The 25,561-nt window shown below is 31.8% G+C and overlaps 1 protein-coding gene across 1 annotated transcript in view; it reads left to right on the top strand.

Moving 5' to 3' along the window:
- Positions 1 to 25,561, top strand: part of LOC123707664 — a 114,493-nt gene that overhangs the window by 77,400 nt on the left and 11,532 nt on the right. Inside the window, exons 3-11 of the mRNA XM_045657925.1 lie at positions 8,440 to 8,693; positions 13,854 to 14,351; positions 17,084 to 17,169; positions 17,820 to 17,994; positions 19,073 to 19,218; positions 20,159 to 20,256; positions 21,289 to 21,467; positions 22,688 to 22,809; positions 24,313 to 24,450. Of these exons, the coding sequence (XP_045513881.1) occupies positions 8,654 to 8,693; positions 13,854 to 14,351; positions 17,084 to 17,169; positions 17,820 to 17,994; positions 19,073 to 19,218; positions 20,159 to 20,256; positions 21,289 to 21,467; positions 22,688 to 22,809; positions 24,313 to 24,450 (1,482 nt within the window). The 5' untranslated portion in view covers positions 8,440 to 8,653. The remainder of the gene's footprint in view (positions 1 to 8,439; positions 8,694 to 13,853; positions 14,352 to 17,083; positions 17,170 to 17,819; positions 17,995 to 19,072; positions 19,219 to 20,158; positions 20,257 to 21,288; positions 21,468 to 22,687; positions 22,810 to 24,312; positions 24,451 to 25,561) is intronic.

Below are 25,561 nucleotides of genomic sequence, written 5' to 3'. Positions count from 1 at the left end.
TGTATTTTCATAATTGTAAAATTTTAACTTTTCGTACATTTGGCTTGATCCTACGTTACGTAGAGATGTGGAGTCTCTGTGCATCTTCTACTACATTTACCTACCTTTATTTACTTGCAGCTGAGTTCGATCATTTGGCGTCGAGTCAGAATACGAAGTTCTACCCGTATCACCTAGACGTCCGTCGTTCCGCAACTGAGCATTTTTAAGGCAATTTTTTGACGAGAATGTTATCAGTAACGATTCGAATAAAAATACTTTTTTTATTTTTTGTACTAATGGTACATAATAAAGCGACCCTTATGTCTCATGTAATCTAGTTTTGGACCCACTACATAGTATCAATATGTTATGTTATGCGAATAAAAAAAACTTAAACATTTCTGTTAGTTACACAAAGTTAGATCTTCTTTTTGTTAGGATTCAAGAGTAATACACAATCGTAATTCTTTTCTTGATTATTTTTAATAGAATCTCGCTTTTGGCCTTATGGGCCTTTACAGCTCAACTCTTACAATTAATTTGATTACAATGCTACTTAAGTGCTTTAACATATATGCACAGACTACTATCAACACTAACACTGACGTAAGTTTCTACCATAGATAAATTAACTTATTTAATGGCTACATTAACATTTTTTACCGTAGATAGTGTTCAATCTCTGCTGCGACCTTTTTTATATTTACTGAATTTGCTCTCTTGCAAAAATCCTAGACATGCGTAAGGCACAGGAGGACCAAGGACAAGGAGAAATGTGAAATAGAAACGTTTTACCGACTCTTTTATTTACGCAATGAAGTATAGGGAGATTTTTTCGTGTTCATTAAACTAACGTAACTAAAGATATGACATCACTGTCGGAAAATTCGATTAAAATAAACTTATGTTTACTCTTCCAGATGTCTATAGCTATTAAATTTAGTGCGCTCATAAACTGTTGGTGTCATTAATATTTTAATATTTGGATTTAAGTACTTGAGGGTAGTATTAAAAATAACCTTTTATGTGTTCGTCGTAATATATGTTTCTATGTGTATACATTCTTGTATAACTGACAACTAAAAAAAAACAAAAATTATAATATAGATAATAATTGTCTTTTGGCTTGGCTACATTTCTATGAAATTTCTCAGAATTTTATCACATTTACTATTGAGTAATTTATACGTGAGTCATAAGAAATATAATTTCTAGTCCACTATAGAGTAATATTTCAATATTTATTTGGTTGAAATGTATCATGAATTTTATGTATATGGGCAATTATAAATACAGATAATAGGTGTATGCTTATTATTTTCAGAACCTTTAAAAAAATAACTTTTTTTATGGTTTGTAATTCCGAATCCTTTCATATATTTGTTCGATGTATGCTTATTATTTTCAGAAACTTTAAAAAATTAACTTTTTTTATTGTTTGTAATTCCGAAGCCTTTCATATATTTGTTCGCATAGACAAGACACAATCCATAGACGCAAAAAAAATGTTTATGGATTTTATCGTTAATTGTCAAAAGGTTAGTAATTCGTAGAAGTTGGCTTTCTTGGCATTATTTGTACGTTAACTGCAACGCGCGAATTTCATGGTTTTTCATAGCAATAATTTCATTCATTAAATAATTAAAGATATTATAGTAAGCATGTCAATGCGGGACTCGGGGCTTTATACGGGCGTCGTGCCAACTAGCATTCCAATGTCTAGACGAAATATTCCGCTAATATTTTTGGTACTTAAAAATTCAAGGAAGTATTAACAAACAAATGGTATTTATCATTTTACTTATTCGTATAAATTTGTAATTATTGACACACCTTATTAGCAATTAATTGTGTTTTATGTAAATTTTGTTGTTTTGTGAACCCTCGCTTGTGCAAAAAAATCTTAGTACGGCGCAACCAAAATTACTCAAACAAATCTCGTCATGCCAGCAATCGAATCGCATTGATTGTCTTCTAGGTGATGAATGCAACAGAATTTATAATGCAAATTAAAAAAATATAAATTTATATTTAAATAACACGATTTATAAAGAATCTATCACATTCTCTTACAATATCTAAAAATCTTCACATTACCTATTATAAGGTACATTACCTCACGACTAAACACCCCAATAAAAATCAAAAGAATATTGTGAATAAACTAAAACAACAGTAAATCAAAAGAACATCTTACAGTACTAACTATTGGTGTTGACAATTATTAGGCTTAAATAAATATAAATACGATACCAGTGTTAAAATGTCATTGTATATAGTGTTACCAAGTGTGATTATCAGTTATCACATCAACTGGGAAAATTCTTTTCAAATCCCCCGAAACAGAATTTTTGAACAAACAATTTATCATTCGGCTTTTCATTCTCCTTTGAATAAAAGCTTTAAAAATAAGCATTTTTCACTCAAAATCCACTTACAAAAATTAAATAATATTTTATTCGTAAAAAAATAAGCTGAGTGCACACGCGCGTAACAAAATTGGAGTTTGTGGTCCGAATAGAGGGAACGTGTGCAGGAAGCTTAATGGCGGCCATTTTGTACATTTTATGGCGGTAACTTTTTCTGTATGACAGTTGTTATGAAATCTGTGAGACGTCGTGTGATGAATAAATATTATTTAACGTAAAAAGGACTGCGATAATGTTGTAACAATTTATACAAACATAACTTAGAATTTACAAACCGCATCACATAAAGATATAAAAAATCTGAAGAATGTGATGTTTGTATTGTTAACAGTAATCTTACCTACATTAAATATTGTTTTCAATGAATACCTACATATAATTACGGCTCTATTAAGGAAACAAATTGAAGTACGAAGGAGTTTTTAATAAATTGAAATTGCATTTTCAGATATGTGCACATTAGTAAATGGTCCTGAATAGTAACCATAGTAACCATCCTGCATACAGTGACTTGTGTTAATTAAGTAAATAAATAAAGCGCCTTCTAAAATAGTAACACTGATTTTTTTAGTTTAATGTTATTTGTATTTTTATCTTTATATTATCTATATCAGTTAAGACAACATCACAAGAAAACGCGCATGCACACTGACCACCTATTTGCCTTTTAGAAAAAAAATGGTAACACTACAGATATAAATCTGAGGCTCAGTACTAAATGGTTGTAGTACCACTGACGTTAATTTAACTTGTTTTACTTGTCATTTTGTTTTTTTTATCTGTAATGGCTGTATTAAAATTGTTCTATATATAGAACAATTTTAATATATATATATATATATATATATATATATATATATATATATATATATATATATATATAATACTCTCGAGGCAAAATTTATTTATTATTGATCTGTCTTGTAGCCTTCGATAAATCTGGATAATGGAAATTGTTGCTTAACATATATTTATATCTATGTTAATAAATTAATATCTATGTTTGTAAATGAACATTTAATTTATCGAAATTATCTTACGACATTGGCTAAGGTAAAATACAGAGACAATCCTCATTTTTTCTCACTACTATACTAATTCGGACGTACAATGTTACAATAATTAATCTTATGTACTTGGCCTTCGTGGAAAGTGGTTCTCGACTATTAATATTAATAGATTTTCATGTTGTGCACGTGTATGGTTGATGAAAATAATTAGAAAAAACAGATTATAATTTAGTTCAGCACAGTGAGGTCGTGAGTTCTCTAATGAAATAAATCCATGTTCCCAAATAACATTTGGAATAGAAATAGAGTTGTTGTTGTAAGTAAACCTCTAAATAGATTAAATGAACGGTGTGTGTCAGGCACAGAAGGCCGATCACGTACTTGCCTCTCAAAGAAGCTGGGTATGCCTCATTAGGTTACGAAATTTTTAAGCCCACTTCTAAAACTTATTATCGATAAACCCTCATTGCTTGTACAGAAGTTATAGTTTCTTTACCTCTTTTTATATTTCTTATTATTTCTTTTTGTGTGGCGTTAATCATATTCACAGATCATAACTTGGCTATGTAATTTGTAAAAAAATACCTAAAATATTTACTATAGATAAGTAAATTTACGTTGTATACAATACATCTTGTACATTTTTCAAACCGACGAAAGCGTTATTACCAATCATTCGGTCTAGTACCAAGAAGTGCTTCGTCTGGCTTATGGAGCCAACCGCCTGGCAAGATGCCAGGTCCCCGTAAAAAATTGCATGAAAAGGCATTTGGATACCTTTATTTTTTACCAGGAATATGAGTTTCCGATTTGCTGGGTACGATTTTTTTATAACCACGCAAATAGCACGGCTATTATCATCGTCGTCCATGATCCTATAATCTGAGCATCCCTAAGGAGCTACAAAGATATGGGCTATCTGATAATAATTAAATAATTATTTTCGTATGAATATGATATGTTCTACTACCACTACTACTTAAAGTAGTTTGTTTACTACACTGTCTTTTAATATACTTCTCAGTCACCAAAGTAATCTGTGATGCTTCAATATAATTACTAAAACAGATTGATATATCTATAATTGAAGATTGCTCTTAGCCGGTAGGCATCTCCTGCAAGTATGATGACTATACGGCCATGCATTGTCCACCAAAATACTTGGTGGAGACTATGCTGCCAATGTACAGCAACCTCATTTGCTTGCGTTTTATCACCTCAATACTACGGATACTGACTGCTAGTCGGTAACGTATTCGAAGCCATTCAGCATTACATGCAAAGTGAATAAAGGAAAATGTTAAATTTTTTTTTTAAATTCGCTCGATTTATGCATTTCTAAATTGATTTGACTATTAAAACAATATTGTTTAATATTTTTATTGAAAGCTCTAAAAATATTTTATTACAATTTGGTTCTTTAAATGAGTAATGTTATTGGAGATTCGGTTTCTTAATTCTATTTGGTATCAAATTATTTAACTGAGAGTAATAAATGAATTATTTTTGTTTATCTTAGTAGTCAAAATCAAAAGACAATTAAAGTAATTTAACAAAAACGTGTTGATACTCATTTATAAGTCAATTTAAAGTTATATTATTAAATTCAATGTATATATTATTCATAGAATGTAAAATATGAAGTAAATATACGGTTTCTGGATTTCAGGACGGGCAAAAATGAGAAAATTTGACTCTAGATTTATCTCACAACATTTTTATTACTGTTTGTATTTATACAATTCCACTTGTAATTAAAAATGAAAGTTTGTGTCCGATAAATGTTATTTGCTTGACGAACGTCCGATTTCCAAAAGCCCTTCATAAAATGTTTGCTTACAAGGTTAATTAAAAAAAAATTTATATTTCAATAAAAGTAAACTTTTAAAATTAAAAAAAAAATTTCAAGCATGTGAGGTTATAAGAAATAAGGAACAAAGTCTCTTTGATATGTAAATTCTAAATCCTTTTATAAAAAAACCTAACATTTTATTTCTATTAACATTTAATTTGATTTATACTTTTTTTAGATATAAATCATATTCTAAATACCTTTTTATATTCATAGATAAGGTAAAACTATTCAGATGTTCGAAAAAGGTTTTGTTATGAATAAATTTTTGGGATGAACTCAAGATGAACTTGAGGAATTCTAATGTTGTTTATTTCAAAAGTTTTGATTAAATCCCGTAAATTTCGCAATTAAGAGATTTTTAACTATAGTTTTTTTCATTATTTGAAATTGTATTGAATGTGACTCTAGGACCGTGGGGTTCAAGTGGACAGGCGCTAATTAAAGATTTAACTTGGCGGCTGGTAGATAGTTACAGGGACCCTAGAGCTGCTGCTTTCCTCGCTCAACGATTAAGTAAGCAATACAGCAATACAGTGAGGAAATGCTGCCAGCATTAACGGTACACTTCCAAAGGGACCAAAATTTTATGATTTATTTCACCATATGACGAACGAGCAACGAATTAATCTCATATTTTGGACATACAATGAACAGATGCGATGAGAACTTTGAGAAACCGATCGTGGTTGGTAACACTGAAGGCAAAACATCATATGGTCGTTCACCAAGCTGATGAACTGATCAAGTAATATATTAATCATCCTAAAAACTGTACACAGAAATAGTACGGAGGCGCTGGACAGCAACCGGTGATAATAGATAGTCCAATCCTTGCTGACCACAACGCTCAGACATGAGCTAGCGATGGAAGGGAGAGAGGGGCTAGGAAACCCAGTTGGCGTAAATTTGACACCAGTTCAACCTCTTCCAGAACTTGAGGAGGCTTTCCTATGACGATTACAGGTTTCTTAGGGAGACTTCGGGTAGTCGAGGATTTTAACGCGTTAATTGGCCACTCCCTATATGTTGTGTTTGCAATTTTTTTTATAGAGCAGAACGGGCTTACCTGATGTTAAGTGATAAGGGTCCATGGACCTTCTCAATGCCAGAGAGCTCGCGAGTGCGTTGCCTTTTAACAATTTTAATTAATAGTCTAAACAGAAAAACTTTTTTAATATGAGTTAATTGATCGTATAATTTTGTTTGATTAATAAAATATGTTATTAAGAAACAACAATGAAGGCTTGAAAAATTAGAAAACAAGCATGGTAACTAAAAGAAAGCTCTTCTATACTTGTACTAATATGTGAATTTCAAACTTGGAACAGAACAATAGACAAAATAAAGAATACAGCTTTAAGAAAAACTACTAGGGTAACATACGTTACAATAAAATAAAACTAATGTGGAAATGGGCGGGGTAGAAGAGAGAAGTGGAGTAAAAAAGTACTACCAGTTTGGTACTTTTTGGTTGGTTTGCGCAACTTTGCCCAAGGTGGTCTCTGGTGGGATGGCGGGATTTGGAAGAGGCCTTTACCGAAAAGAGCATCTAAATTAATATTATTTAAATATAAAATAATCAGAATTAAAAGGATAAAGCATAGTTAGTAGTTGCATTATATTGTTTATTTGTAACTGTGGTCGCTGTAGTTGTTGGACATTCTAGCCATACTTGGTAGTTAATTTGTATATATAATTGTGTAAACTTTTACGATCTTCAAAATTAAATCCCAAAATATTTTATTAATAATTTATTTAGTCACATCCTTTACTTACCGTAGTTGAAAGCTTCTTTTCATCTTAGTTTAAAACGTATTTGTGCAAACTAGGCGTATTTTTTTTAATGTCATTAAAATTTTATTAGAATATTTTGCTTAATAATTAAGCATTTATGTTTTATAAGTTAATTTATTATACAGGGGCATAGGCAATACAAAATATACTTGTATAATAAATCTGAAATATATGAATTTAAGCCGACCGTATTTTAATCGACTAGGAGAAGGCCAACAACAGCGTTAGGCACTTGATAAAATATATAAATTTTGGGACTGGTTAGATGAATTTTATTTTGTCAACACAATACCTAAATCTCATACAGAGTACCCATATCAGATGAAAAAATGGGAAACTTTCAATGTCCACAGAACAGATTTTAAATAATATCTGTCTTAACTCTGTGTTTAATATTACCAAGAATATTATTACAATTAGTTTAATGAAAATTAACATTCCATTGAGTTTGTTCATTATAACTAGAAATTTTAACATTTAATTATTAAACAGCAATAATCTCAAGTGTCTTAATTAACATAAAATGTTTGAGTTTTAAACTGAATACTGAAAGAAATATTATGCGTTTATCTACACTTTGTTAAGTAAGGGTTATCAACGCTTAATAAATAATAATCTCGTAATATATAAGATGTATAAACATCTAAACAGTTCTATAATCATGTTACATAGAACTGTTTAGATGATGATAGACTATGTAAATTCAAAAAATATAACATTACCGCTTAAAGAAATAATGTTTTTAAATTATTGCAATACTTGAAATGTAAGTCGGTTTCACCAAGAGGTGGCTTTATTATTTTGTGTTAGGCGGTTTCTGTAGTCTATGACATACTTGTACTTATTGTATGGCCTGCTGGTCGGGTTTGGCGCCATCTGTATGTTCATGCGACATTGCATTAACTTGTATTCATTACGTCCCATTTAAATTGATAGATATTAAATAAATAATAGTGTATAAAACACGTAGGTTTAGATACGAAGAAATAGCTCGTAATATTTCTCCGTAAGCTGAAAAATTGCATATCAACATTGAAAATGTACAGGAACTGGCAACCCTAATTCAAAGTGGTTTGCAGTTCCCCACGTAAGGTCGTCGCCCCTTCACAAAGAAAAATAATTATGTTCATCGCACGTTTACTTTGAAGATATGCCTTTTGTGACACAATAAAAACGCAATGGATAATGACTGTGTTTTTCTTTCAGAGAATGGAGGAAAGTTTTCGTTTTACATTTCCGAGTTTTCCGAAAATGCTTAAATGATGTCAAACAAAATTATTGAAGCGTAATAGCGCCCTTAAATAATTCTTGCCTCTCTAAGTCTTAGTTTTAGAACTATTTTCTCATAAAAGATTTTCTCTTTTTTCAGATCAAAAAGCCAGCGAAAACAGTTTCCAAGCATTAAAAGTGATATCAAAAATACATAGTGATACCAAGTGTCTAAAAAAGTGTTCGATAAATGATGAAAATTTTACGAATGTGAGTAGTTGACGGTGAGAAAAAGTGATAAAGTGTTCAGTGAATGTGGATGGTGAGGTGGGTGGCACGAATGCAGGCGGACGGCCCTAGCAGCCGGCAAGTCAATGACATCGCCGGCGCATACGGTGCTGCTTCTAGCACTTGGTGAGTATTCAATCCATGTTTCAGCTTTATAGGATTTATAAATCAATTTCTTGTCTTACTTACGTAAGCTAATTAAAACTTAGGCAATTTAAAAAGTGTGTAACTTTTGTAACAGTTTTACCAAAAATAAACTTATTATTAAAAGGTAATACTTAGTAGTGAGGATAAGAGGACTAAGTGCTAAGTGGCTCCCGTACGCCAAAAACGTATTGTATTTTAGATAGGGAAGTCATAGCTCGTCCAGTCTCTTAATCTCATCTTAAGGATATTGCATTTCGCTTTCCACATATAACCTAGCATTTAAAAAAGATAACACTAACATAACATAGCTATGTTGGCGTTATTTATATTCGAGAACCGCAAGAATAAAAGACAATTAGCAAAACAGGTACTGGGAGTTGACATATCGAACTACAGTCAGTTTCGCGAAATTTCACCCGTATAACCTTGACCACCACTATGTGGCATTATATAAGTATTTCCAAAAAGACCGTACCAATTCATAAAAGCAACGGCAATGCTCTCGTGAGCCCGTGGCATTGAGTGTCCATGGGCGGCGGTTACACTTAAAATGAGATAAGCCATGTTTGCCCTGTTCTGTAAAAACATAACATGAAAAAGTCCTAGGATTTTTATCAACACAACAGTTAAATTATTCGACACAGCTTAAACAACGACAATTCTAACAACTCAGTACATCTGAGCTATTAAAATTTACACTCCACTGACTCTGCGACCCAAAAAGCGTCTTGGTCTTCAACATGAGTTCTGGTGAATCTTCCAGTGCTGCCTGGCCTGTGCCAATTGCTAGCTTTCAGCTGCAGCGATCCAGCGATATCTAGGCTGACCTACTGGTCTCCAACCACTAGGCTGTCTCAGGTGAACTTGCTTAACCGCCTCGTTATGTAGTACCCCTCCCTAGCCAACGTACGGGCCTTGTATTTGCCTATAATGTTGAAATACTTAATAATAATAATCAATGGCGCTACAACCTTTTAAGTCTGGGCCTCAGATTTCTGTATCTGTTTTATGATCGTTTGTGAATTGAATAGGCAAGTAGGTGATCAGCCTTCTGTGCCTGACACACACCGTCGACTTTTTTTGGGTCTAAGGCAAGCCGGTTTCCTCACGATGTTTTCCTTCACCGTTCGAGCTAATGTTAAATGCGCACCTAGAAAGAAAATGCAAGTGCACAGCCGGGGATCGAACCTACGACCTCAGGGATGAGAGTCGCACGCTGAAGCCACTAGGCCAACAATACACTTACCCTGATAATATAACTTAAAATATAATATAACATAAATTTATTAAAATATGACAATTTAATTGACAATTAATGGATTACCTAGTTAGTAACGTACATTTATTAAAAGTATAACGACATATTTTTTTATTAATACCCCAGCTGCACCCTTGGATTATCGCCAAGATTGATATTAAATGCATAGAATTAATATAGTTCCAGGATAATATCAATTTAGCTTGAAGCTGTATCTTAATATGCGCGATATTAAATCAATATGAAGATTCCTTGGCAGTATTTTTATTGTTTCATTCGTTTTTGTGACATTGTTTTTTTAGTTTCAAAGTACATAATTTTAGAAATAATTCTTAATTTTATTATTATTTTGTACAACAGTCTTGAAGAGTGTCCAGAACATTCCCTAAGGAAATGAAAAAACTAGTATTTCTCGCTAAGCTGCCAGCCAGCATTCGTAAAATCATCATGAAATCTTTTATTGTTTTAAGACTAAACTTCTGATTTTGCCCATTGAAACAAACGACGATGTCAGATAATTTGGTTTTGATATTATCTGGCATGACGTCATCAAACGAAGTGTCTTTTAGAAGGTTTATAAGTAAATAATAAAATTACATAGTTAAAAAGCCTTATAAAAGCCTTTAATTTCCCTACAATTTGATCAAAAAGCCAAGACCAGACCTTGTTAAATCAATCGGCCATGCTGTTTGTGGAAACGCAATTTCCACTAAAGCCTTTCCGATTTTGCTTTTCACTTTTTTATTTGTCGTGAAGATATTGGTCGGCCTTTGTACACTCAAAGATCAGGATTTAATACGACCACACGGTTTCGTCGAAACTAGATACGTTTGAAATTACGAGATCATACATTATTTACAATATATTGTCTCTGGATGGATTTTACATTCCTAGATATTATGTTAACGGTTTATATAGACGATTTAGAATAGTATTTCAATGATTTATGTTAATAACTTTATACTTCCTATCTAGAACTATATCTGTACATTTTTAGGAGAATGGATCCTTTTAATTACTGTTAGTTACGCTAAATAATATATAATTAGACGATTGCATTATTTCCCAATATTTCACTTATAACACGTAACAACTTTATGTTAAAGTTTTGCAATGCACAATAAAAAAAAATCCAAATTTTAATAACCGTTAACAACCTAAAAGTACTACTGGTACTAAATCATGACTAGTAGGAATTACGACTCATTTTTGCTCTCTCAATACACCTGTTGAAGACTACAATAATTTAGAATTAAGAATTTGTACACACAGAATATGGTACAGAAACCACGTTTACATACAATTAATTATTAACACTCGAAGTCCCAAATCTGCTTACAACATATAAATACATATTAAGTGCAAAATAGTTTTGACATATATTAGTGTACTGTACTTACACACAAGACAAAAGAACATAACATATAATAAGCGGTCTGTTATCTTCAAAGTTATTTTTAAAATCTACCACTAACAGTGGTAATCAAGCAGTAGTCATATCAACGTAAATATATTTGGATTTTTTTTAATAAAATACAAGTATTATACATTATAAATTTTCGCATGAACAAGAATCGAATTCATTTCCCGTTAATAGGCTAGGCTGGATTATTCTACGGTTTAAAACATTCGTTTAAAATTAAAACGTACGTTAATATGTACATCGAATATAGTTCCGTCCGTTTGAAGTGCCACAAAAAGCATTCAGAGTTGAGGCTAACGGCTGAACTTGTGCGCGCGAGGTGAAAAGCCGCTGTGGTAGTGATGCCTTACTTTCTTGACTATCGATAAATCTTTAAAAGTTAAATAAACTTTTGTAAAGTTATATTTTAAAAAAATATTACATTTTTAATTATGAATAGTGGATTAAATCTCTATATATATAAAATTCTCGTGTCACAATGTTCGTTCACATACTCCTCCCAAACGGCTTGACCGTTTCTATTAAATTTTTATGCATATTCAGTACGTCTGAGTATCAGCTACTATGTATAGTTCAAACCCCTAAGCGATAAGGGATGTCCTCAACATTTTATTCTTATGTTTTTGTGATACAGGATATAAAAATACATCCAACATCAATTACCCATTACTATCAACCCCTATATTTTATTTTTTAATTAAAAACTTATGACTTGAACTCTGAGGTTTAAGAAATATTCACAGAAAACCCTAACCTAAGATTCCGAAAAACCGAACAGTCTCTGGGGTAGCAAAGGAAAATGTTCCATGTTAGTAAAAAAGTAGGCTAATTAAAATCACGTTAAGGAGGAACGAATATGGCGGGGTGAGCTAGTTATATAAATATTTGAATGACAAACGTCAATATGATTACTTACATATTTTTACTTTAAACTCAGCAACAATTCATTTCTCAGTGTACTGTCCTTGTTAATCCAAATGTTTTAAGACCGTAATTTATTAATTTTAGCGAGTTTTATTTAACTTCAGGTCCGACAAATGTGGGTTGTTAATCAAAACTAATCACGACAATTAAGACCTTGTATCGCTGGAAAGTTTTTATTGCAGTTTTCCATACCCTACTGCAAATCCTTTCCCTGTATATTTTTTTAACTGTTAGAATGAATGAATCATCGATGATTAATAACATCACTAGTAAGGCCGTCTAAAACACATCCCCCGAGGCGAAGCCCGAGGTTTCTCTAATTTATTCAACACCGTCAGACAACTAGCGTTTGTAATTTTTATGCAAAAGTAGACTTGGTCTTATAACACTAAAAATTCATTATGAAAATGGGTGTCGGATCGGCAGTAATAAGCTGTATACATTACACCATAGGGACTTAGAATATATTACTAAATTAACTCGTTGTAGTTGTAGAATGTTTGCACATTCTAGGCTTAGTTTATTATAATCTAGTAATACATTAAAGTTGTATATTTGGAAACTGGGCAGGCTTCGATGTCGTAGTAGCTAGGTAACACTGAAAATGTTTACAGAATGAAAAACTGCTTAATGTAGATAATGGCCAATATTTTATTGTTTTTCGAAGTTATCTCTACACATCGTCGCATTCGATGGCACCACTGAGAAAATCAGTGGTCCCATTCTTCCTTAGGGGTCTCTTCTATGGCATTTTCGTACGCTTTCACTGCATCTTCAGGGCCCGTAAAGCTAATACCTTAAATTTTTACCTTTAGTTCTTGGGTATAAACGAATGTCACAGTTCAGGACTTTATGGCGGATGACTCATTATCTCGACACCTGCCATAGTCAAATATACACCAGTCCATGCGAAGGTGTTTCTGGTCGTCGGTTAAAGAATGGGGAATCCATGTGGTACAAAGCTTCCTGACGCCTAAATATTCGTGTAATATATTTTGAACTTAACTCATACCAATGGCTAGGCTTGCCCGTATCTGCTGATAGGCCACTCTCTTATCTTCCTCTATCATGCGTCGCACAGCACTGATGTTATCTTCAGTAGTCGCTGTTGTAGGACGTCCCTCACGCGGACCATCATTGAGATTGCTACATCTACGCTTCAACTCGTTAAACCCATTGTAAATAGTGGCTCGAGATGGGGCTTCATTGAGAATTCATTTAACTTCTAATCGCAGCCTATCGTAGCTTTGTTGTTGAGTAAGCCGACAACGAAAGTCATAATTAATCACTGACCGAAAATTTTCTCGCGTTAGGTACATTTTCACGTGTAACAAGAGTTATAGATTCACAAAGGCGCCAATTCACAAAAACATATGTCGCATGAATGCAATACACTACCTTCGGTTACCAAAGAGTTTTTAAGATTATCTAATTGGAAATATATGTAATTAATTAATTTTTAATATTTCTAATATTTCGTTTCTCGAATTAGTAATATAAAACAATTTTCTCTAACAGTATGTTTTTGTTTCAGCTTGCTCGAGTATCAAACTTACTTCTACAGTAGCTGATTATGATAACAATCACATAATCAGTAACACAATGAAGGTGGAAAGGACCAAACCAAACATATATGATGAAATTTATACTGATAACATTTTAGAAACAAATTTTAATATACATATAGAAAAATTAAAATTAAGAAATAATAATGTTAAATATAATGTAAATACAAGGAGTGACGTAGCCCATAATAAAATCACAAATGAGAGTGATAATGTAAATATTAAAAACTATATAAATTTTAATAGTAGTGAAAAAGTAGAAAGTGCAAATTTGAAACGAAGTAACGGGTTCGAAATTTATTTACCCAAACGAAGAGTTAAGAGAGAAGAAGATCCAGACCCGAAATGCGAATATTTTATGTTTACTAATAATAATAAAGATCAAAAATATATTTCGCATCCCTATGGTGATGATAGTAAAAATAATTATTATTACAGCAATTTGGATTGTGTCACTGTTATAAGTGGTAAGTATATTAAAATTTTTTGCTCAGGATACCACTTTTAATCATAATTTTTTAAATACATCTAAAATCCCTGGTGGGACGATGATATTAAATATATGTAAGGGAATTATATTTCTTAGATAAGAATATTTAGATTATGTATTAACTATCAGACTTTTCATTTAATTTGTTTGTTAGTCTGTGAAGTTTTGTCGTTTTATTTTTAATTTTCAATCAAAGTTTTGGAATTTTCGATTTTAAAGGATTAAGATTTAAGTAATTGTTTTCAAGTAAAATAACACACTCTAATTGTTGTTTCTATAAATACGTATATCACACATCTGAGTTTCATTCGTCATATATATTATGTAGACAGTAAATGAATAAATTAAATGAAGACTAAAAACCTTTTTTTAGTATACAATAACAAACAATAAATTTTAGTTGTGATACATATTATTATGAATTTTCTGACGTCTGTGTATTTATAATAAATATTTAATTTCATATAATACAAATATTTACCAAGAAATAATAACTATGAAACAAAATAACATTTTAGTCTATTTGTGTTGGACTTAGAATGTCTATCCCTAAACACAAATGTACCAAAATAACGAGTAAGCCTGATTCACAGAATTACACTGCCGTGTTGAGACGCCCTTTTCCCATGACATTCTCAATAACGTCATAAATCGATGAACCAAGTGGAACCTGAATTTGGTTTGATGGTACTTGCAAGGTTGATATGAACTTCACAACAAGCATTTTTCGAACAAAATATTTTTCCCCGGTTCTATAACCAAAATATCATAAAGGGTTGAGGTTGCTACGGAATATGTACGATTCCTATATAAATCGGTCGGTTTCTACATATTATTTAAGCTATAATCATACAAAAATAAACTTTGAATAGCTTAATTAAACAACTATGTGTTATTTCTTTACGACTTAATAACTCTGAATGAAAGCCATACGTAGCAAAGCTCAAAGTTAACAAAATCCACGCCTGCTAAATTATAATAATTAAAATGAACAGTTTAAATTAATTTAAATTGCTACATTGTCTAGTATGCGCGTACTCGGGTCGTTAAACTTGACTGAACTACACGAAAATTTGGCTCCACTATGTCATTTGAATAAATACGGCTGAACTATTGTGACGTATACACGTTGTTGTTGGGAATAAATACTAAGAAAACATGTACTCCAATAAAATATCTTTAATTATATACAAATAAATAAATATTAAATGAAATTCTGAAGACCACCAAACTAGTTGCTGAAGGAAACACCAATATATATTTTTTTCAATTGTTTGTAATTGTTCTTTGTTTTGTAAATCAATGAAAGAACCGAATTAAGTGAAAGCCAGCGGTTAAACAAAAAAAAAATACTGTAATAATTGAGACTTAACTAAATATGACTAATTAATCGGTCCGATATAAGGTGCACGATAAATAATCTATATTAGAGACTTATTAGTAGTTGAGAATTTGACCGGTCCGATGTGAGGTATCCGATTTTTTATCCGTTTCATTTTATAATGATGTTGTTATACTGCTTATGCGGAGCAAAGGGAATGCAATGGATATGTAACAACCAACAATTTTTTTATTATTGTTATAACATAAAATATAAAGTAGTGGCTGTTTGAAAGAGATAGCTAGAAAGTGACAAGGCCGCCAGTTGCGCACAATTTTATTTTATTATTTTCATTAAACTGTCATTCTGTATACTTGAAACGAAGTGTTAATAAATAAAAAATATACGCATTTATTATAATTCTATAAAGGTGCAGTGAAGTTTTGTACCAATACAATTGAATTACAATTTAACTAAATATTATATTTTGTTAAATCCATGTCGGAAATGGCAAATCGTAAAAGAATTTCAAGAAATATTAAAAGTTGTTACATTATTCAATATATATGATCGATCATATTGTTTCAATGGGATTTAGAGACTATCTATTATTTACAGTTGAAATATTGTTTTGTATTGGCCTGTCCCAGGTTATGGCTCTATGGAGTATTATTCTAAAAGGAGTATTAAGAATGTCCAAAGCGCTAAATCACCTGCATCAGCAGCACACGCCACATACACGCCCTTGTTTTTTTTAATTTTTCGTGTTGTAAATATTTGAACGTTTTTGTGTATATTTTTTCTTTGGCTACATGTTTAGCATAATAGCTTTTGTTTTATATAATTTATGGTAGGTGTATGAATACGAAATAAATATAACTACCGTGAAAAGCTAAAGAAGGCTGACTGACTCAGATAATGTAACATTATTTGTTATGAAAGCTTTGAAGTCGGTAAGTCGGTTTGTTCCTTACAAACACAAAAATACAAATCTTTCCTAACATTAGTATATTTATGAAATACTTTAGAAGAATAATTTGATGAAACGTATGTTGACAAAACCTGGACAGTGATGAGTTCAATCGAAAAGATATATTATATTTCGTATAATATTAATTGACTTTATATAGGATATCGGACCTTTTATTGTCTGTTGATCGAACTAACAGAAATTCAATTATATGTTAGTCTCTACAATAGTTAGTTAATTTTTTGTATTCTTTTTTCCGATTTGATTTCTTGTTTCGTGAGTAGACTTTATTCATTTGTTGTGCATTCTTGTCAATTTAGGGTGACCTGTTAGGACAGGATTGTTTTTTTTTATAAATTTGTAAATAAATAATTAGACTTAGACCTTTATAGTTTTTAACTAAGAATATTTGTTACAGGCGATGAAGGAAAAGTAGTTGAATTGACGTTTGTTGATATGTTTCATATAGAATATCATCCACAGTGCACTTACGACTATTTAGAAGTAAGTATTCATATTTGATTATTTTTATTAGACATTACGGTGTCCGCTCCATGGTTTGCTTCAAATGGCATAGCTGCTGTAACTTTAATTAACTAGGCTCGATTTCCAGCAAAGCAACATTTGAATAGAGTGATCACAGCACAGAACCGTGCTCATCCCAGTACAGGAACTCAAAGTCAAGACGCCGTGGTTAATATTTGTTTAACATAAACCTATTCGCTTGGAAACTGTTTATATAAGGATATGACTTCTATTTGTTTGCTAAATAAACGGTTTCTAGGACGTTTCCGATAATTTGACGTTTACTTAGCATCCATTTACTAAAATTTTATTCCTATATTTGCTACTAGATATTTTATTGCGATACATTTCTTATAATTCAAGTTCTCGTAAAGTTTAGTCAACTCAGAAATATATTTAAAAAGGCGGATAGATATTTTTGAATTAATCTTTGTAGGCTTATAAAACTATTTTGCCGGCAACACACACGCGAGCTCCCTAGCATAGAAAGTGTCAATGTTGGTATCACTTAACATCAGGTGAGGCTTAAGTCCGTTTGCCACGTATCTGGACGTGTCCAAGGACCGTATAAAATAGGAATATAAAAATATATTATGGAAAGTTGTCGTTAGTTATTTTTTTTTTTTCAGATTCGTGACGGTCCGAGAGGCTATTCCAAGCTAATAGATAAGGTGTGTGGGGAGGCATTCCCGCGACAAATACGTACGACAGGACCAAATGCGTGGCTAAAATTTCACTCCGATGACACAATAGAGTACGAAGGGTTTAGAATAGCAATCAATTTTATCGAATTAAGTACTAGTGGTACGTATATTTAAATAAAAGCCTTCAAATAAAGTCCTCAAAGGGTAAGCCTAAGTGAGATTTCTGTGTGTCATTAACGAAGTGGATTAGACAAACGCGTGAGAAGGCGTCTTGCCCTAAGTCCGATAAACATTCTTGATTAAGTTTGAACCTGGACATCAGTCTATCAGGCTATATTGTAATGTCATATGTATTTATGTGTCTTTGTACTTTCTATTTTTAATGTTTCATCTTTTTAGTTTAGTTTGTTCTTTTTTTTTGTTATTCCTGTTTAGTTTTTGTTTTAATAACTGTCTAACATGTATTTTTGCACTACTTGCCTCTTATGTAATTTAATACATTTTAATTTTTTCTTTACTCGCAGTGGTTGCCTGGAAGAGATCGCTCGTAAGCGATAAGGCCGCCAGTTGCCCTCCTTTTGATCATGTTATTTTTTTTTAATATTCTAGTATAACAATGTGTAAATAAATAAATAAATGTTAGTAACAGTTTAATTACACACACGTATTCGCCTATTAAATCCCAATAAGTTCGTTGAAGACTGTGTTTTGAACGTATACTAATTACACAAATATATACGTATATATATTTGTGTAATTTACAAATGATAATTAACAGAAATCTCTTTTTTTATGAGTTTATGGTCCATTAGGGGCCGGTGCGACGCCATCTTGTCTAAAGAAGCGTTTTGGCGGGTTCTAGAAATTTCTTTTTTGTTTTTTTTAATCCGACACGGTTTGTATGCCAGCCAGCGTTAATAAGATTTATATTAAATAATAAAAAAAGTAATGAAACTAATCCAGACATAACATAAATGATTAAAAACGCATTAAATTTACAAAAAATCTGAAATTATGAATGTTTCTATTGAATTTACTAAAGAATCGAAAATAACAATAAAGGTTCTATAGGTTTGAAATTATTGTTTGAAACGATTTTTATATTTCATTCCTAACTATATAATAATGATAATAAAATTCAATTTGACCAATTTTTGAATTACATAGTTATTATTTATTGACATTTTTTTCATATAAAAAGTTTAATTAAGATTATGTATTATTAATATTATTTACAGTCAGTATACCAGAGGAATGTAATATGGTAGAAACAGCGAGGTTCGGTACCATAGACACGCAGAAAATCAGCGACAAGTGCAAAGCGAGCAGTTCTAATCAAAACCTTGATGTTCTGTGGACCATAAAAACTCCGGAGAATACCAAGGTAGGATTATTTCTGTATAATATAAATGAAAACGGACATACAATACAGGAACAAAGCAAAAAGTCAAAGAAAATGTAAAAAAGTTAAATGTCGTTTGGACAGATATAGTATAAATAGGCGCTACTAGATACTTTATTGAAAGAAAACAATTTTTTAACCGGATTTAAGCTATTTGTATTATTTTAAACTTATTATTATTTTCATAATTTTAAATTTTTCCGACGTTTCGCGTGCTTTACAGCGTGCGTGGTCACGGTGACTGAAGACAAAAGGTGTTGAATGTCAAAAGTATCACAGCAGTAGAGAAAGTTGTGTTATCTGTATTTATTACCCCGAAGTTGGTATCGACTAAAAGATGACGGGTTGATGGGAAGATGATTTTTACAGAAATTACTCAGGGTGTCCTCTATTTTAGCATTTCTGCAAAAACCCGTTGTTAAAAATTGTTTTCTATCAATGTGTAAAAGCTTTTACACGGTAATCTGAAAAAATATTTATACAGATACCTATATCGTTAGTTGTGCGAGAAACCACTTATGCAAGATTTTTAAATTTTACGACGTCTAGGCAGAATACGAAATACCACAGTGTTTGCCGCACACCACCACTATGTGGAACCAGCTGCTCACTGAAGTATTTAAGTAAAAGCCGGCAGAGCACTCGCGACCTGTCTAGCTTGAGAGTGTCCATGGGTATAACCTAACACCAGAAGAGCATCCGTCGCATTTGCGCCCTATCTATTAAAAATTGCTAGGAGACCTTTACTTGTATAAGCTGTATTGACATAGAATCCGGGCGTTATGAATACATTAAAAAGATGATCACAATTCGCTCGTCTGAATATTGTTTTGTTTTAATATATAAAATATTCTAATTTACTAATAATTTATCAAGGAGTAACTATTATGAACTTTCCTAATACCGACTTGATCTTTGACAGATATACCTCAACTTCACCCAATACTCATTAGTTAAACCCAACGAATGCGAGGACAATGTGGTTCAGGTGTTTGGATATATATTGGAATATGAATCGAGGTACAGTCAATAAAGTGAATTTACGTTTAAGAAATGTGTTGCTTAGCAAGACTATCGTAATAAATAATATCGAACCATCTAAAACATGTTTATACCTTAAATGGAAAAAAGGCTAAAACTAGAAATTATGTATTTAATTTATAACACTATGTGGTGCTTGTTGATGAATTGTAATTTGTAAATAGACAATAATATATCATAAATTACGCGTCACATTGTTTTCCCGCCATGGACTCGTAAACTAGTTAACCGATTTCTATCAAATTTGCACACCGTGTGCAGTTTGATCTAACTTAAAAGATAGAAGAAGCTTACACATATATATATAATTTGCGTTTAGGTGGTTAAGATTAACAAATCAGCCCGGCAGATGGCGCTGTTGTTGGTAATTTCATACTTTGTTTAATATCCTAGTCGCTATCGCTAATCGAAATATCATGCAGAACAACGTCTGTCATATGCTTTAGTCATTTATATGAACCCCCTTTCGTAGTCCAATAGATTCGTGTCAACATAATATCGTTATTATTGAATGACGATAATTTTCCTTTGTGATGAGCTATTACGATAGAACAAAGCCATGGCTGGTCTTTGCAGTGTAGTTTTCATCGAATTTAGGAATATTACTTTACATATAATCAATTCAGAGTGCAAAATCTAAACAAAAAGATCTTTTTTCAAATGTAATGTTAATTGAAGTAAATTAATTAATTTCTAAATATATTTTATGTTCTGTAACTTGGAGTAAGATAGAAATTTTTTTTACGTTTGATTTTCTTTCCTAGGTGTTATGTACCATGAATCCGAAATTTTATTTGGCAAAAACCTTTCCAGTTTTTATAACAGTAATTTAATAAAATAATATTTACAATATTTTTCAGCAGTTTCATCAGATTTCATAATCGTTACGAATTTAGAATGAAACAATATGATAACAAAACACACAATTCGTTTTTACAGGCGTAATTTTTCTCTTTATTCAGTGTTTACTCGCGTCTTGTAATATGTACCTATAGTAGAACTACTTTACAGACTCGCACACTACTGTGGTTCAGTAGCCAATCCGGTGACTACTAAAGGCGACGGGACTAAGGGCAAAGGAGATCGTGGCAATATTATGTATGTTCGCCTGTTCACCTCCAAGGCAGGCAAGAAGTCATCCTTCCAAGCTACATACACTGCGTATAGAAGTCTGGACCCCACTAAGGATGGTAATAATACTCTTACAGTCCAGTGTCAGCAAGTTCTCATTTCCCGCTTTATCTCGCAACTTAATAGCTTTTTGACTCTTAACCGAGAGTGACCTATTTGCGAATACTATAATGTGATTTAAAGAAGTATGTTTCCCTTATTGGCAAATACCTCCCTTTAATTGTAAAATAATTATTGTTTGCAGTAAATTAATCATAAATTATACTTATTATTGACCGACAATGTGTGTGTAAATCTTGAACGGTAAGATTATAAATCAATAGAAAACTGAGACGAAAAACAGTATCGCTTATTAGTGGAGGAATTAGAATGAATCTTTCCATATAGGGGTCTGGTTAACTGTCTTACAGATTATAACAAAGTTGTCTGTGCTCGTGGCAAATTTATCTTTTTATTAAGAAAAATAAGTGATCACGAATCTGAAGCCCGCTACTAGAAGGTTGCAGCGCCACTGTTATTTGTAATGTTGGGGTCCTTAAATTAACAATTTTATAGTATAGGATAACATAGAATTACGCTAGGAAAATGTAGTGATTATACATTCCAATAAAGTCATTATGTATTTATCAAAACTGAACAAACTGACATTTAAAATACCAAGCGACATTTTCACGTTTACTGAAATGAATTTTGCTATTTGAAAGAGCATTTTAAGCTACTGGAGTATTTTGTAATCTGTTAGCATTTTTATTAGATTGATAAAAAACTCGCTTTTTAAATATTATAAATACCTTGGTAAACATAGGCTTTCTATAGAATGTAATCGGATTCTACCGTAGTGATAAGGTTGAATGATTTGAAAGGCTTTTGGATACTTTAAGAGTTTGTGGCGTTAATGATGTAGAAAGTGTCAAAATTTTTGTCTATGTTCCATTCATTGACTACGCTTTAGAGCCTGTTGACGCCGCAGGTTAGATATTTCAATAAACACAAATAAAATACCCAGAAATAAGACCTCGAACTGCAAAGACATTATTAAATTCGATGAATTCATTAAATATTATATATAAAAAAATCACCTATTTCTTACTATTAGTGCTATGTGTTCTCTTCTCAAGCACTTCTAAGGAACTCTTAAGATTAGGACCGAATTCATATCTTACTTCCAATCACTGTACACATCAAGTAATCTTCTTAGAGCGCAATTGACTGAGCGGCCTTGGATTTGCATCGTTATCAATGTCATTTTACATTTATATATTATAACGTGTGCTTTTAGAGAAATGCGATCCAGACACAGAGTTCAACTGTGAAGATAACACATGTATAGACAAGTTGTTAAAATGTGACAAAGTAGCGCACTGTCGACTGAAAGCGGACGAGGAACACGACGACTGCAAGGTATGTGAAGATTTCTAATTCAACCTTGCTATGACCGGTAAAGATATACGACACGTTTTTGATTCCTTAAATGGACTGTAAAGAAGAGAAAAAGACAACTGAGCGTTTTGTAAGGCAGTTTTTGCTGCGCACCACTACGTGGAACCAGTACCTCTGAAGTATTTCCGAACCAATTTGAACTCCTTAAAAGAGTGAACCAATTTTTAAAAGACCGGCAACCCTCAGGCATTGACAGTGTCCATGGGCAGCTGTATCACTTTTTATCCGGTGAGTCTCATGCAGGTTGCCCCCAGTTCTTTAATAAAAAATAAATGAAAAACTGTTGCTTGCAAAGTTGCGATCTTGAAATATATATGCTTTAGCAACTGATTTCTTACTGAAGTATGTAAGCGTTTCTTCATTTACTTTCTGAACCGAAATGTATTTTTGTTTGAGAGAATGTTTTCGCAATTCCATTGAATAATCCAGTACCTACGTGACGTGGGTTACGGAGATGGTGATTGGATTGGTGCAGTTTTATTGACTTTCCTATTACTTACGCTAGTATTATTATATACTATTTTCGCTTCATAGCGTTAGAACTATCAGTCAGTGATGATTTCCATATATTGTTAAGCAAAAAAAAAATAGATGACTACCTTATTGTTCTATAACGAGACTTCAAGCAGTAGGTACCAGTAGGACCTTTGCTGTAGGTACATCAAAATTATGTCCTTTAATATTTGCTTTTATATTTTTAATTATATATTGTACTAAATAATAGTAAATCAGTGGTAAAATGTTATGTCCCATATATTAAGAATATATAATTATTAACGAGAATCTAAGAATGACTGGAACAGTCCTTAAACATCTTTGGACGAGTATGCAACATTTTCATGGACAAAAGACTTTTATCGAACAAGTAATTTTCGCCAATGTGCCAACGAAGAATAGTAATAAAATAAAGTATAGAGTATCATTTTTATGATCTCACTTTGAGGGACGATTCGTTACGACTCGTAACTTGGTCCTTATCTCAAGTGATCAACGAGACTAATCTGGATTTATCAACCTCTTCTCATTTCTTTACGTTATATAGTGAATACGTTGTGTCATGATACTATCTGGCTATATATGGCGTAAGCCATTAATCGGGTCTGGTACAGGAGATCTGTCATCGCCCAGGTGTTTATAGAGACTTTTCGTATGACATACATTATACATACTTGACTTAAGTATAGAAAACGATTGTTAGACTCTAGATTTAGATTTAGATTGTTAGAGATTGTTTTTATTTTGACAACAAAATGAAAAAATACAGTAGAAAATAACAAAAAAATTCTGACTTTAGTACTTACGGACATGACGGACGCGAAATGAAATTGAATGTTTGATCATTGCTATCATATGAACCTTTTCAAACGTAATTTTTTACGTAAATGAATTAATAACATTTGATTTGACCTAATAAAGCGTATCTGTCTTTCCAATTCGTAGTCAGTAATAATTTATTATGTTTAGATGGAAGCCGAGTCAACGATAAAGCAGACACACATCTTGGTGATTCTCATCATATTTTCTCTCATCCTCTCTGGAATGACGTTTGTGTTCCTGTTCAAGTGTATCCGGAAGCTTTATGAGGACCATAAAATAATCAAGGTAAAAAATATACTTAAAACAGCGGGCGCTGATATCAATTTATGCTTTAGTAAAAAAATCTTAAAATATTTCATTCGCTGGCTAAAAATGATTACGGAATGGCTTTAGTTTCTGATTCAGTGACGCAAATCCACTTCACTTAATAACCTAAAAAGTATAAAACAGTAGAAAATCCTATGGAATATTATTCTAGTTGAGCTTTATTACATTTAAACATAACTTTTTGAAACTAGTGTAGTCAATTTATATTTAATTATTGAACACTTAATCTGTTTTTCATGCATACATAATATTTTAACTTTGATTTAAAAAATATTTAGATTGCCTGCAATAGATTTACGAAAAAATATTAATTTTGAAACCTGTTCTAATAATAGATAAATTATAAAGATTGTCATACTGTTCATGACTCTATTGTTTTTTTTTAAACCACCTAAAAACACACATACACACATTTATACACTTTGCACATTTCCTTTGTTAGCACATAATGTTCGACATATGTATGGTGCAACTTGGCTATATTTTCCATTACAAATTGTAAATTACCTTATGTATCGAAGCCGTGGATTATGAATAAATTATTTAGATTTATTACTTACTTCTGTACTTTACCCTCTGCATGTGTATCCTTTCTTTGTAGTTCCATTAAGAAAGACGCTTGGAAGCTTGTTAGCGATAAGGCTGCTCGTTGTCTAATTACTTATGTAACCTGTTTTTTTTATACGTATTTTTTTGTATAAGTTAACGAAGTGTGAATAAACTTAGAGTGAAAGCTCGTTGATATTTAGGCGTTAGTCGGCGTTTTAGATTTTCAAAATTTCAAGCAAACTTGCTGTATATTTTTTCGAAATAACTTATGTATAAACAAATAAAGTCGCAACGATTTTATTTCTTGCATTTATTGCATTATATATGCACGAGAGCTCTCAGCAATTGTGGTCAGTTAGAACTTTTGCACTCGCAAGGCATAATTCATTTATTTCAGACTACTAGTACCTACTTTTAATTCAATTTACATTTAAATATCAAACTAAAGTGTCCCTTTTGCAAATGTTATTTGAAGAATAATTGGAAATGCACGAACGTATATTCGTTTATGGGACAAGAG

The sequence above is a fragment of the Pieris brassicae genome, chromosome 3 (assembly GCF_905147105.1).
Source record: "Pieris brassicae chromosome 3, ilPieBrab1.1, whole genome shotgun sequence".
NCBI lineage: Eukaryota > Metazoa > Arthropoda > Insecta > Lepidoptera > Pieridae > Pieris > Pieris brassicae.
Note: the sequence above shows the minus strand (reverse complement) of the source record. Positions and strands in the feature narration are given on the sequence as shown.